Source organism: Natator depressus, chromosome 17 (genome assembly GCF_965152275.1).
Source record: "Natator depressus isolate rNatDep1 chromosome 17, rNatDep2.hap1, whole genome shotgun sequence".
In the NCBI taxonomy this organism is placed as follows: domain Eukaryota; kingdom Metazoa; phylum Chordata; order Testudines; family Cheloniidae; genus Natator; species Natator depressus.
The window spans coordinates 2,367,786-2,381,003 of NC_134250.1; the positions used below are offsets into that span (position 1 = coordinate 2,367,786).

The 13,218-nt window shown below is 60.8% G+C and overlaps 1 protein-coding gene across 1 annotated transcript; it reads left to right on the forward strand.

The window, feature by feature from the left end:
- Window positions 1-12,463: 12,463 nt before the first annotated feature.
- Window positions 12,464-13,134, forward strand: TP53I13 (tumor protein p53 inducible protein 13; the record flags this gene model as incomplete). Its single annotated transcript, XM_074974940.1, is given in 3 exon segments — window positions 12,464-12,701; window positions 12,704-12,841; window positions 12,929-13,134. Coding segments are annotated over 3 exon segments (582 nt in total), but the record flags the coding sequence as incomplete, so codon positions are not given.
- Between the last annotated feature and the right edge of the window lie 84 nt (window positions 13,135-13,218).

Consider the following 13,218-nt stretch of genomic DNA (forward strand, 5'->3'; position numbering starts at 1 on the left):
TTATCAGTCCTAGGCAGCGCACGGGGAGGAGGGCAAGTGCACACCTGTAGCAGCACAAACCTGCCTTTGGTTGCAAAAGGAAGGCAAAGCTTGGCTTTAACTAGATAGCTGCAGAGCTCCCCTAAGTCCCACATGTTCTCGCCACAGCCCTGACACAGGCACAGCTGCCATGACCTGCGGTGGGAGCTCTGCTGGCTTGAGGGCTGCAGCGGGTAGCCAGGTTCCCACAATGGTAGTGGGAGTTAAAATAACTGTCCCCCTCTCGGCTGCCACCTGTGGGGTCATTGTTACACCCCTTGCTGTGTGCCTGCTAACGTGTGAGTGGGAAGAGGGATGCTCACAGACACCAATTAATGTGTTTGCTCCCCTTCTCCCTCTCTCCCCCCCTGGTTCCCTAACAACCTTCAGCTCGTGACCAAGAACTCTTCCCCAAGGCCCCAGCCTCTGTCCTTGGCCAGTAGAGGGCTCGTTCATTCTGGGGCATCGGGAGTGGAGGTGTAAACACGGCTTTAACAAAGCAAGGCCAGGAGCCGGGCATCACTTTATCGTAGGTGGTGCTGCGCCTACAGGTGGGTGAGTCTACAGGTGTGCATTTTCCTTTTGGTAGAAAAGGCCACAAGCACTAACTGATAAGGCTTCTTGTACAGTATATTGTCAGTATTCCGGTATCCTTCCGGTTCACCATACATTAGCGCTCATATATAACCTGTATTAATTGTATAGATTGTGCATTTAAAGCTGTTACCGAGTTGTCAGAAAATAAGAGAAGAGAAAATAAGGTCGTATGTAATATTTTGTTTGTAAGTATCCTTTGTAACAGAGCAAAGGAAATGTTAAAAAATCAACTGTAATAAAGTAATTTTAGTACATGGAGCGTCTGCTGCAGGTTTTGAAAGGCGAGGAGAGGAGGAGAGCGCCTGAGGATCAGGGTGTGGGCTTCGCATCTCCCCTGAACGCTGTTCCTTCAGCAGCACGGCGCCCTCCCGTGGTAGGGGCACAATGAGATTGCTTTGACGCGGGGGCACTTTCCCACCCCAGCACATTCAGGCTGGTCGCTGGGAAGTGTGTGTGCTCGTGGAGTTTCATAGGCAGAAGGGGAGGATCAGTTAGCTGTGCCCAGCCCTGAGAGTGCGCAGCCTGGGCCATTTCCAATGTGGTGGGAACACACCAGTCATGTCAGCCCCCTGGGCTTTCGACGGTCTGCTCCTGTGGGGAGGGGACGGTAGGGCCTTTGTGTGCAGCGCCTGCCATCCTGGTGTGAGCGCGCAAGAGGGCTGGGGAAGGCTGTGCAATGGGGGGGTGACTGTACAGCGCTGCATGGCCCTTGGACAGCCTCTCCCAGGGACGCTATGCAGAGGTGCTAGTCGCAGCACCTGTCCGGCGCTACCTGGTGTAGGACCTCTGCCAGCTGAAGATCTCCTGGAGGTGGCAGGCAGCGGAGGAAGCCTCTCTCTTCTGCAGGACACCCCTCCTGCACCGGTGCAGCCCCTTCAGCCTCTCCTCCGCCCGGAAGAACTCCGCGACAGCCGTGAAGTACTCCAGCGTCATCCCGTGGCTCCAGGAGCAGGGTCCCTCCCTCAGGAAGCCGCAGTGCCCGCCGTGCGGCGTCAGCAGCAGGAAGAAATAGGGGCTGCTGTGGAAGAGCTCCATGGGGAGAGTGCTGGCCGGAGGTCCCCGGACGGGGTCGTCGGCGCTGCAGATGCACAGCACTGGGACGGCTGCCTCGTCCGCATCCCGGAGGGGCTCGTTGCGATCCCAGTAAGCATCCCAGGTGACGGGGTGCTTCTTGGTCTGGCAGAAGAGGGTTTCCTCGAATTCCCGGAGTGAGCGGCTCCTGAACAGCCTGCCTGTCTCCACCGCCTCTGCCAGCGCGGTGGCATACCTAGGAGGGACAAAGGCAACAGGCCAGGGCACGGCTCACATGGAGTGGCTGTGTCCTTCTCATTCACCAGAACATCGCTGCCCCCTGCTGGATGCTCTCAGGCTTCTCAAGTGTTTCACGCTGGAGACGCATGTCCAACGGCTGCCATAGCTGGCTAGTGGCACTGCCCTGCAGCGGTTCTGGGGTAAGAGCTCCTGAATCCTACCTCCAGTGCCTAATCTGTGTGGTTTAGTGGGGGCCTGAAGCAACAACATGGCAGGGGTGCTAGATACCATGGTGATGGGCATGTTACAAATGTCTGGCTGGGCCATGGTGTTCGTGTGCATCCGCCCCTGTGTTTGTGACACACTCAGTCTGCATAAGGCCTCTGAACTCCTCTCTGTATCCTCCCTGGGCCCCACCCGGGGGAGCTGGGTGCAGCTGGGTCCAGGGTGCCCTGCTTCTAGCCCATGCCACCCAAACCTACAGCCAGTTAGTGCCGCAGGTGCATGTGGCCATTTAATGCCTCTGCTTTTGCAGTCCCTGCCCGTTCAGATCGGAAGGGCCCCACGGCAGCTGTTGTTGGGGCAGGGGTGGCCTGGGGGCTCTGTGGGTCCAGCCCTTCCCTGCTGCAGGAAAGGAGGGGGCGTTGCTCCGCAGTTTCTTGCTCGTTTGTCATTTTGGTCACTTGGGTTGGAAACCATAGCGACAAGGAGAATCTTAGCACCTGGCCTCCCGTACATGGCTCTGGTTTCCATGCCAGCAGGCTGAGGCTGCTGCAGCATGAGAGTGTGGGACATGGAGAGCGGGCGGGCCAAGCTGTGCGTGAGGAACCCCGCCACCACCCCAGCTGAGTACAGCACCCAACGCGCTACCCCTAAGGGCAGGGCATCCCTGGCTCTCCAGCTGCCCGTGGCAATGGGCCCTGTCCAGTCCCTGGCTCCCACATGCAGAGCATGGGACAAGGGACTCTGTGCAACCCAGAACAATAACCATCCAATTCAGGAGCACGAGTGTCCCCCTGCCTCTGGGCTGGGCTCCTGCGCATGGCTTTCTCCCTCCCCAGGGTGTGGTGACTTTCCTTCCTTCCCCCAAGAAGGTGCCCCCTTTGGAGCGGGCCCAATGGCCTCCCTAGCACCCCCTGAGGTAGCCCCCGGTGCCGTTGGACTTCTCCATATTCCTGGAATTGTCCATTGATGGTTCCCAGGCTGCATTGCAGCTGGGGCTCTTGCTAGGAGCAGACGGGTGGGGGGGGGCACTCAAGGAAATGAGGTGCAGACAGGCAGCATCAGCCCCAATCAGGTGCCCCCAGTAGCAGACTGGCCAAGGGGAGCCGTGAGGCCCAGCGGGGTCCTGCTGCCATTCGGAAGCTGTTTGCCTTGACTCTGCTAGAAGGGAGGATTTTGAGATGGCGTGGCTGCCCTTCCGCAGCACGTCCAGGGCCTGCTCTACACGCACACAGTCTCCCCAGATAACTCAGTTGGGGTGTCACTCTGGTCACAGCCCTGGGGTGGACACAGTTCTAGAGGGGTCAAGGGGTCTTACACCTGGGTAGCTTATTCCCCTCCCCTATGGGACTAGCCGGGCTGGTGCAAAGCACCTTTATCCCAGTGTAGCCGGTCCCACAGGCAGGGCCTGTACTGCCGTACCGGTACAGTCCGTCATACGCCAGCTTGGTGCCAGGAGCCCGCAGCGGGGCTGGGCTGAGCAGTTTACCCCAGGGCAGATCCATCTCTGTGGAGAGCTGAGTGGTGGTTTCTGGGCGGAGACATAAAACTTCAGCAGGACTATTTCAAACTCCGGCAGGCTGGTGGGTGTTGGCTTGGGACTAGCTGAGGCAGTGAACTTAGCTTCCCTTGCTGCCCGGCTCCAGGGAGTTTTGACTGAAGGTTTTAAATTGGGTCTGGGGCACTTCTAATGTGCCCATCAGCACTGGAACAAGGTGACTTTGCTTTCAACAATTCCCCCAACACTCACCTGCAGGGGCTGTCAGCTGGCCCTGCCTCGCTGGCTCCTCGCAGTGCCGTGGGACGGGCTGCCCTCCGTGCTCAGAGGAGCGAGTGTTGCTGTTGAGCTGCTCTCATCTGTTGGGCCTCGCGGCTCCCGCCTGCACGCTCCCTGCTCTCTCCAGCTACCTGCACAGCCTCTGCACGTCTTATCCCCTCACCCCCGGGCTCCGTAGCCACCCGATCCAGCCAGGCATGAGTTAATGTGGTTGTGAAAGTGCAGGCTGGTGCCAAGCAAGTTTCCCGGGTGCTGACCTGCTGGTGCCCCTCAAGCCTGATCTGCAGCCCCTTGTTACCCCACCCCTGGGATCCTCAAATCTACCCCGAGCCTGCCCTATGCCACCCCTGCCCACCACCCCAGCTCTGCCAAAGAACTTTGTCCCTGTTCTGGCCGCCCCACTGCCCCGCACTCCTGCCACCTCAGCCTGAAGAAGTGCAGCCAAGAAGGCAGGGGAGGGGCTTGGGAAAGTACCCACCTGCTGAGGCCTCGTTTCTGGTGCAGGAGCAGACTCCACTCATACAGCCAGGGGCACCCGGTCTCCAACCACTCCTGGCACCTGAACACGGGCGAGATGCAAGCTGCTGCAGCCAGGTAGCTGGAGGAGCCGCACTCCCCCAGGTAGGAGAGGAGCAGGCCGGAGCCCGAGCCCTCACTCACGGCACAGAGTGAGGAACCCGGCTGCCGCACACGGATGTATGTCACCGCCTCCTTGAGGTCGCCTGGGTCCCCGAAGGCCTGCAGCTTCAGGCTGGCAAGCGGGCTGCCGTTGTGCCCCCTGCGGTTGAAGATGACGGGCTTGTAGCCCTGCTCCAGGGCCAGCAGGCAGAGGTGCAGGATGCCCCTGGTGACCTTGCCGGAGGCATTGGGGAGGACAAGCAGCACCGGGGCGGTGCCAAAGGCAGTGGTCGCTCTACTCCGCTTGCCGGCACCACGGGGACCCAGGACCCAGTCCAGGGCAACCAGGCCCCCATCGGCCAGCTGCAGGAGCTCCCGGGCCAGCTCCGGCTGGTGGGCAGGGGGGAAGAGGAGCTGGAACATGGTCTGGAGCTGAGGCCAGGTCCTCCACAGCCAGCACCTGCTCTGCAGGGCAGCGCCCCGCTGTAGGCTCCTCAGCAGGCTCTGGGCCAGGGCCGAGGGTTTGCAGATGAGCCTGCAGTGCCCTGCCCCGGGCCCCTCCTCCCTAATGACATCGTCCCCATCTTCTTCCTCGCCTGCACCCGCCGGCTCCCGGCCTGGCCCCCAGAGCTCCCTGGCTAGGAGGCAGAGAAGGGCTAAAGCCAAGGCCCAGGCCGCAAGGCTCCCTAGTGCCAGCATCAGGTGCCTCTCCCGGCTGGGGAAGAAGTGTCTCCCAGAGCCCCCCTGCGTGGGCTCTGCATCAGCCCCCCTCGTTACTTAGCAAATAATGGATTTGTTTGAGGGCGAGTGTGCTGATTGGATGGGGGTTGTGCAAGCGTTAACCCTTCCCCTGCCAGGCGCTCTCCCCAGGCCCCTGGCTCGCTGCCTTGAGGATCCTGCCTCTTTCCACCCCAGCTGTGGCTAGCAGAGAGCTTGCCCCATTCTCCTACTCGCCCCCCGCTCCTCATGCAGAGAACGAGCGGCTCAGTTCCTGGGGTGGATGAGTGCCATGCAGAGCTGTTACTGGAGCCCTGGAGGTGTCAGCGCTCTGCCCGCCCGGCAGCAGGGGATGGGGCTCACGCAGGAGTAACCAGACCAAGTGCATTGACCGGGCCACACTGGAGTTCAGGTGAGATGAGCGCATGGCTCTTGTAGCCTAACCCCACTGCTGGCCTGCGGCTGTACTGCCCCACGGCCCAGCTGCGGGGGGAGGGTGGGGGTTCTCATGGAGAGGTCTAGGCTGCTGGGAATTTTCCATAGCCAAGCACTCTGCCCCATATGACTGGCACAGAAATGGAGCCATTATACCCTGCATTGTCGGTAGGGGACTTTGTAGGCTCAGGTTGCGAACCTGCCCTTCCCTCCTTCCTTTTCTCTGGGCCTGGGCCCCGAGCGGAGGTCTGTGTGCACCGTTCACGGGGGTGCTCTGCACACAGACCCCGTTCCTCCCTGAGCCTCGCACTGCACCGAGGGGCCGTGGGCCTGGCAGGAGGGAGAATTCTGTTTCGTTGGGCCAGGGAACACCCCCCGCCCTCGGCCCATGGGGCGTATGTGTAGCTTCTGGGGCAGCCAGGGGGGTGGGGAAGGCGAAAGCCGCCGGGGCTGGGGGGCACGCAGGAGGTGCTGGCCGGGGGCTGCTAATCCTGGCCCTAGCGCCAAGGTGACGGGCAAAGTCCTCTACACCCAGGGCCCCGGCGCACTGGGCCAAAGTCCACACGTAGCTGCTCACAAGGCCCCCAGCCTGGGCTGGGTCTGCCCAGGGCACGGCCCATCGCCCCCCAGGCCACGGCTGGGCTGAGCCATGGGGCAGGGCAGGGCAGGGGCTCCCTAAGGGACCTCATGACTTAGACCAGAACTGTGCCCGCCCTGGGGCCTGGCAGATCACAGGGGCTGCCCTGGAGGGGTGGGGTCGCGGGGGGGGGGCTGGGGCTGGCCGAGGGGAGGGGCAGGGCCCGGGGTTGGGGAGGCGGGGGCTGGCCGGGGGGCTCCAGCCCGGGTGCCGGGGGGGGGGGAACAGGGCCGGGGGGGGAGGCGGGGGCTGGCCGGGGGGGCTCCAGCCCGGGTGCCGGGGGGCGGGGCAGATCTGTCTGTCCAAGTCCCGGGGCGATTGTCAGGGCGGGGTCCCCCCCCCCCGGCCCCGACTCGCCCCCGGCCCGTGCCAGGCGGGGCGGCACCGCCCCTTGCAATCCGACCGCCCCCATTGGCTGCCCTGGAGCCCGGGACCCGCCCTCCCTCGGCCGAGCCAATGAGCACGTGCCCAGCTGGCAGCGCCCCCCCCCCCCCGTTTGCTCCCTGCGGGCTGCGCCGGGCTCGCGGGTCAGAGCCGGGCGCCGCCCCCCCGCCGCCATGGGGCCCCGCAGGGCGGGCCGGGAGCGTCAGTCCCCGGGGGGGGGTCACGCCTCGAAGGGGCCCCCGCCTGGCCGGGTGTGCGCGGCTCCCTGGGCCCGAGGATTGACTCGAGCCACCCCCCCGTCCCCGCCCCCCCACAGGTAACGGGCAGCCCCAGGCGCGGGACCGGCCCCCTGGACCCGCTGGGGCAGAGTGGGGGGGGCTTGGAAGGCGCTGGCCAGCTCTGCGTTTGCTCCCTCGCAGCGGGCCCCACCGAGTGGGGGGCTGTGGCCCGGTACCGTGCCCCCAGCGCGGCGGGGGTGTACAGCGCACTGCTCCCCCGCGGGGCCCTGGGCCTGCCGCCCTTTCACCCTCGGAGCACGGGCCAGGCCTCACACTGCCCCTGACATGCCTCCCCGCTGCCCCCCGGCACGGAGGGGTTGCCTTCCTCCACCACCCGTGCACCCGCCCCAGCCTCCCGGCCGGCTGGCCCCACACAGCCTGACCCTCCACCGCAGCCTCATGCAGCAGCGGGTGAGTCTGGGGACGGCAGCGGGAGGGGCTGGCTGCAGCATCTGGATGCCTGGGCTAGGGGGTGGGGGGCAGTCAGAGGGGCTGAGGTCCTCAGTGCACCCGCCCCCCCCCATTGGGGGTGCAGAGGCAGAGAATGGGGCTGGGTTTCGATCTCCCATAACTTTTCACTGTTATCCAGCATCCAAGCCAAAAACATGAAATCCCAGCAAGGGCCATTCCTCACGGACCCAGAGTCGAATTATGCCCACAGTTGGCAGAAATCTTCTCAATACCACGGCTAATGCCAGTGTGTCCTTGGCGTAGTCCTGCTCTGGAGAGTGCGGGAAATGTTACACCTCAGGAGGGGGGGGTTGTGCATGTCCCTGGACCTTTTGGCCGTTGGTTAAAGCAAAAGTCTGTAGGGACAGGACAGCCTGAGGGTGTCTGTGCCATGGAATACATGTCACTATTTGTCACTCTTTGTGGCATAGACTGATTTGAGAAAATTTAATTTTAAACACAGATTTCTGCTCAGCCAGGACCCTCATGAAACGCGGACATGGTCCGACTGGAATTATTTCTCACTGTCGCTGACTACGACGATGGTACATGTAAAGGCAGGTGTGGTCCCGTTCGTAGAAGGGCTGCAGAATGTCTTGCAGGAATATATCATGGGAAGACCACAGTATGCCCAGCGATGTGTACGTAACCCCTCCCTCCAGCTCCTGCCTGGCGAACGCAGCGCCCTTCACCCGCTGTCTGCAGTCACAGATCTGTCCCTGCCGTGTCTAGTGCCCTGCTGCTGCGCTTGGCACTGTCACAGCCCCATGCATCCGAGCGCATCTTCCCTGCAGCCCTGCTCTCACAGCGACTCTGCCCAAAGCTGAGGACGGCTGCTGGAGCAGGCGCTGCACCACCGTGTTAGGAACAAGATGGCCTGTGCTGGCTGTCACCCCTCCGGTCCTGACAGGGGACCCATGAAGATGCCAGACTGCAGCATGAGTCCACAGGTCTGATCAGCGGCACGTTTCCGGGGCTGCCTGCCGGAGGCCAGTGGTGGTGGCAGTTTCTCACTTTTGTTCTTCTTAGCAAACCGCTCGTAAGCACGCCACCCAGCGATGGTTGCTTCTTACCCCGGTACAATGACAACACCAGCGAGACGTAGGCTGAAAAGCAGCAGCTGGCTTGGACTGCAGTTAGCGACCTTCAAATCTTGCCAGCGACATTGAGCAAGGGCCACTGCTGGGTTCTTGGTTGCCTCTCTGGCTACGGCCACACAGGGCAGGCAGGCAGGAGCTGGCCTCCTTTGTAAGGTTTAGCGCCGTGGTTCGGGCACCCACTGGGGGCAGGGGTGAGCCTGGGTCCGGTTCCTCCTGCTGCCTGACGAGAACGGATTTGAACAGACAACTGCTGTCTCCCACGTGAGAGCCCGATTTGCTGCGCTAAGGGACGGGCTGATGGCAGTTGCTCGTCTTCTCTTGTTGAAGCTCTTCCACTTTAATTAAATAATAATTGGGTCACAGACACCATGAGAATCACTTTATACTCGGGGGGGGGGGAGGCTCACCCAGGCTGGGGAGAGTCTGGTTCAAGTGTCACTTGGCCTCCTGGGAGGGGCTTTGAGCAGCCATCTCCCTGCCATGCAAGTGACTGCCCTAATGCGGGGTCTTGAGGTGAGGCTCCCTCAGTCTGGCCTCATGAAGCTGTTCCACTTTACTTAAATGTTAATTAGGCCAAAACAAAGGGTGCTGTCCTCCTTCATTAAATGTTAATTGGCCTAAAGCATCGGTGCCCAACAAGCAGCCCCCCGGAGAGCGGTGGAGAGGGTATTTGGCTGGGATGTTGGAGAGCTGGGTTTGAGTCTCACTTCTGCTGAGGACAGAGGCATTTGAGCAGCTCTCTGTCACCTCTGCTTAAACTTTGAGCCCCATAGAACTTGTGCACCCTCCTTTGTCCCCAGGGGCTAGGTTACTCCCCCAGGGGCAGGAGACCCCCAGCCGCATCCCTTGTTGTGTGAAGGGGTTTGGACTAGGGCCTCCCACCTCCCAGGCAGCTTCAGAGGGGAACATCCCTCTTCAAACACCCTCCCCTTCTCTGGGACAAGCATCCTCCAGAGAAAGCCAGGTTTCAGAGTAACAGCTGTGTTAGTCTGTATTCACAAAAAGAAAAGGAGGACTTGTGGCACCTTAGAGACTAACCAATTTATTTGAGCATAAGCATCCGATGAAGTGAGCTGTAGCTCACGAAAGCTTATGCTCAAATAAATTGTACAGAGAAAGCCAGAGAGCTACCCCTTGTTGAGACCTGCCCTGGAAGGCCGGGAATCCCCCTGCAAATCCCTTTAACAGGCAGAACCAGGATCCCCCACCGCCTAGACGAGTCCCCAGCCTCTGGACTAGGGCATGAGTCTGACTCCTGGCCCGGCCCAAACACTACTTAAGTAAAGCAGAACAGTTCCATCAATGCAGCCAAGGGACCCCCCCCCCCCCCCAGTACAGCCCAGACACCAATGACCAGGCCGAGGGGAAATCGAACCCAGCTCTCCACCAGCCTGCGTGAGACTCCAAACCCCTGGGCTACAGAGCGAGCCTGACACAAGCACTGGCCCAGTTACTGGGTAATTATTTAATTAGCAGAACAGCTTCAGCAAGAGCAGGAGAGCACCCCACACCCCTTAGCACCGTGATGAGCCAACCCCGGCTTCAGGGGGAGTGGGGGGGAGCTCAGGGTTTCAGCCCCACACTGCTCTCGGCTGCGGGGCGGGGGGGGGGCTTCAGCTCTGTGCCACTCCCTGCTTTAGCCCCGTCTGGGGATACTGGGTCTCGAGGCTTCAGCCCTGCAGGGGGGCACCGAGACTGGGGCACCAGGTTTCAACGGTGGCATTCCATGGACCCCCTGAAAGGGCTCACGGACCCCCAGTTGAGAACTGCTGATCTAGACCATCCCTGACAGATGTTTGTCTAATCTGCTCTTAACAATTGCCAACGATGGAGATTCCACAACCTCCCTGGGCGATTTATTCCAGTGCGTAACCACCCTGACAGTTGGGAAGTTTTGCCTAATGTCTAAATCTCCATTGCTGCAAATTAAGCCCATTCTTGTCCTGTCCTTTAACAAGAACAATTTATCCTCCTCCTCTTTATAACAACATTTTACATACCTAAGACTCTTCTGTCCCTTCCTCACGCTTCTCTTCTCCAGCGTGAACAAACCCAGGTTTTTCAATCTTCCCTCACAGCTCATGTGTTCTAGGTCTTTAATCATTTCTGTTGCTCTTCTCTAGATTTTCTCCAATTTGTCCACATCTTTCCTGAAATGTGGCGCCCAGAACTGGATACGATACTCCACTGAGCGGAAGAATTACTTCTCGTGTCTTGCTTACAACCCTCCTGCTAATACATCCCAGAATCATGTTCGCTTTTTTTGCAACAGCGTTACACTGTTGACTCACATTTAGCTTGTGGTCCACTATGACCCCAGCTCCCTTTCCGCAGCACTCCTTCCGAGGCAGTCATTTCCCATTGTGTATGTGTGCCACTGATTATGCCTTCCTAAGTGGAAGTTTGCGTTTGTCCTTATTGAATTTCATCCTCTTGACTATAGACCATTTCTCCAGTTTGTGCAGATCATTTTGAATTTTAATTCTATCCTCCAAAGCACTTTCAACCCCTCCCAGCTTGGTATCGTCCACAGACTTTAGAAGTGCACTCTCTATGCCGTTCTCTAAATCACTGAACAGAACCGGATCTGGAACAGATCCCTGCGGGACCCCACTCGTTCTGCCCTCCCAGAGCCACTGGCAACGACTCTCTGGGAGTGGTTTTCCAGCCAGTTTTGCACCCACCGGAGAGTAGGTTTGTCTAGGCTCTTTCCCTAGTTTGCTTGTGAGGTCACGTGACACTGCACGAAAAGCCTCACTAAAGTCGAGATCTACCGGTCCCCGCTCCCCATCCACAAGGCTGTTTCCCTGTCAAAGGAGGCCAGTGGGTTAGTTCAACATGATTTGTTCTTGACTGATCACCTGATTACCTTCTAGCTGCTTACAAACTGATTGATTATTTGCTCCATTATCTTTCTGAGGCCCCACCAATAAGCTGACAGGTCCCTAGCCCCCTGTTTATAGCGAGGTACAGTATTTGCTGATATATCACTTGGGGCTAAATATTTCCCACACTTACCAGACCAGGACTATTCGCACTCCAGACGGGCTTTAGCAATTGTATTTAGAAGCTTTCTGCCAATTTGGGTTCGATGGCACCTGGCCTTTCGTGTGTTTACGGGTTTTCCTGACTGGATGCCCAATATCGTTTAAACGTTACATGATCTAGAAAACCTGCCCCACGGCCAGCCGCTGCATCCCCCCAACTCATTACTATGACCCCTTGTTAAATCTGGCTGGAGCCTGCAATGCCTGTGAGGGGCAGGTCACTTGCCCCTGGCCCCAGCGCCTGGTGCTGGCCGTGGGGGGTGCCATGCTGGCAGAGGCTGTGGACGGCTGAGGAAAAGCGGCCAGAGGGTCTGGGTGTGCAGGGTGGCAGGTAGTGTGGGCAGGAGAACACGGCCACGTGGAGTGGGTCTCGGGGCCAGCAGCCAGCAGCTCCCCTAGTGGAAGGGACGTTGATGGAGGAAAGGGATGTGAGTCCCAGTCCAGCTCTCCCCCTGGCCAGTGTGGCCTGGCACCCAGGCCTCCTGCGAGCTGTACCTGGCTCGTCCTTTCCCCTCCGTAGTAAGGTGGCACTGCCAGCCTGGCAAACAGGGGGGAGCTGGCCCTAGTCTTACAGGGGAACCAGCAGCTGCTCCCCATTTCTGACCCCCCCCCCACACACACACACACCTTTCTTGCCCCCCAGGCCTTGCTGAAGCGCCCCAGACCCTGCCACTCACTCGCTGTGGAGGGGAAGCCCAGGGCAGCCTGGCGAGCTCCCCATGAGCTAGAAAAGGCCCTGGCGGTGCCCAAGGGAGACCTCCAGCCACGCTCCAGCAGCAGGAACAGCTCAGGGAGCCCGACACCAGAGCTCCCAGGACCCAGCGTGGCCCTTGGGCACAGTCAGGCAGGGGTTGGGGTGACCCTTGAGCCCAGAGGTGACCGGGATCGCCTGGACACAGCGCCACCCTCTGGCTGCTCCCTGAACACCTGTGCCACAGCTGGGCAGCCGTCAGCCCCCCTGCTGCCACCCACAGACACTTTACCACAGGCCAGCCCAGCTCCTGGAGGCGTCAGTGGGCCTGGGGCTCTGCCCCCCCCCAACGGTCCAGCACCGCCCGACAGGGCCCCAGAGCACGCCCCACCTGCAGGAGCGCCCTGGGCGGCTGGGGTGCTTGTGTCCCAGCGGGGAGCAGCCCCACACCGTGGCCCAGCAGGGAGCCACGCCCCGCACGACTGGGCCGCCAGCGCCCTGACCTTCCTGCTGGTGGTGCTGACCCTCGCCATCCTGTACACCCGGCTCCACCCCACGTTCCGCAAGAGCCAGAGCCTCTATTGGGCCCCAGGCGACGCGGGGCAGGAGCCCCTCTCCGGTGAGTGCCCACAGCCCCCCCCAGCCTGCTGAGGGCCACAGCCCCCCGTCCCCTCCAGCGGGGCCTGACCGCACTCTGTCTCTGCAGCTCGTCTCCAGAGGCGGCTCCTGTCGGCCCACAGCAGACCCAAGAAGGGGCAGCGGCCCCAGCAGCCACGGCTGCTGCTCCAGGGGGCATCGAGTGAGAGCGCCGACGAGCCGGGGGCCGGCTCTGACCCCCCCTCTGGCCCCCGGCCCAGCTCCCCGGAGAGGGGCAGGGGCCCGCACCCGCAGCTCATGCTTTCTGCGGAATAAAGTGTTTTAAGGGAGTTGCTGGGTCTGGCTGCTCCTGCGGGGCGGAGGGGCTGCACGAGCAGCAGTGCTGGAGAGTGGCTGCCG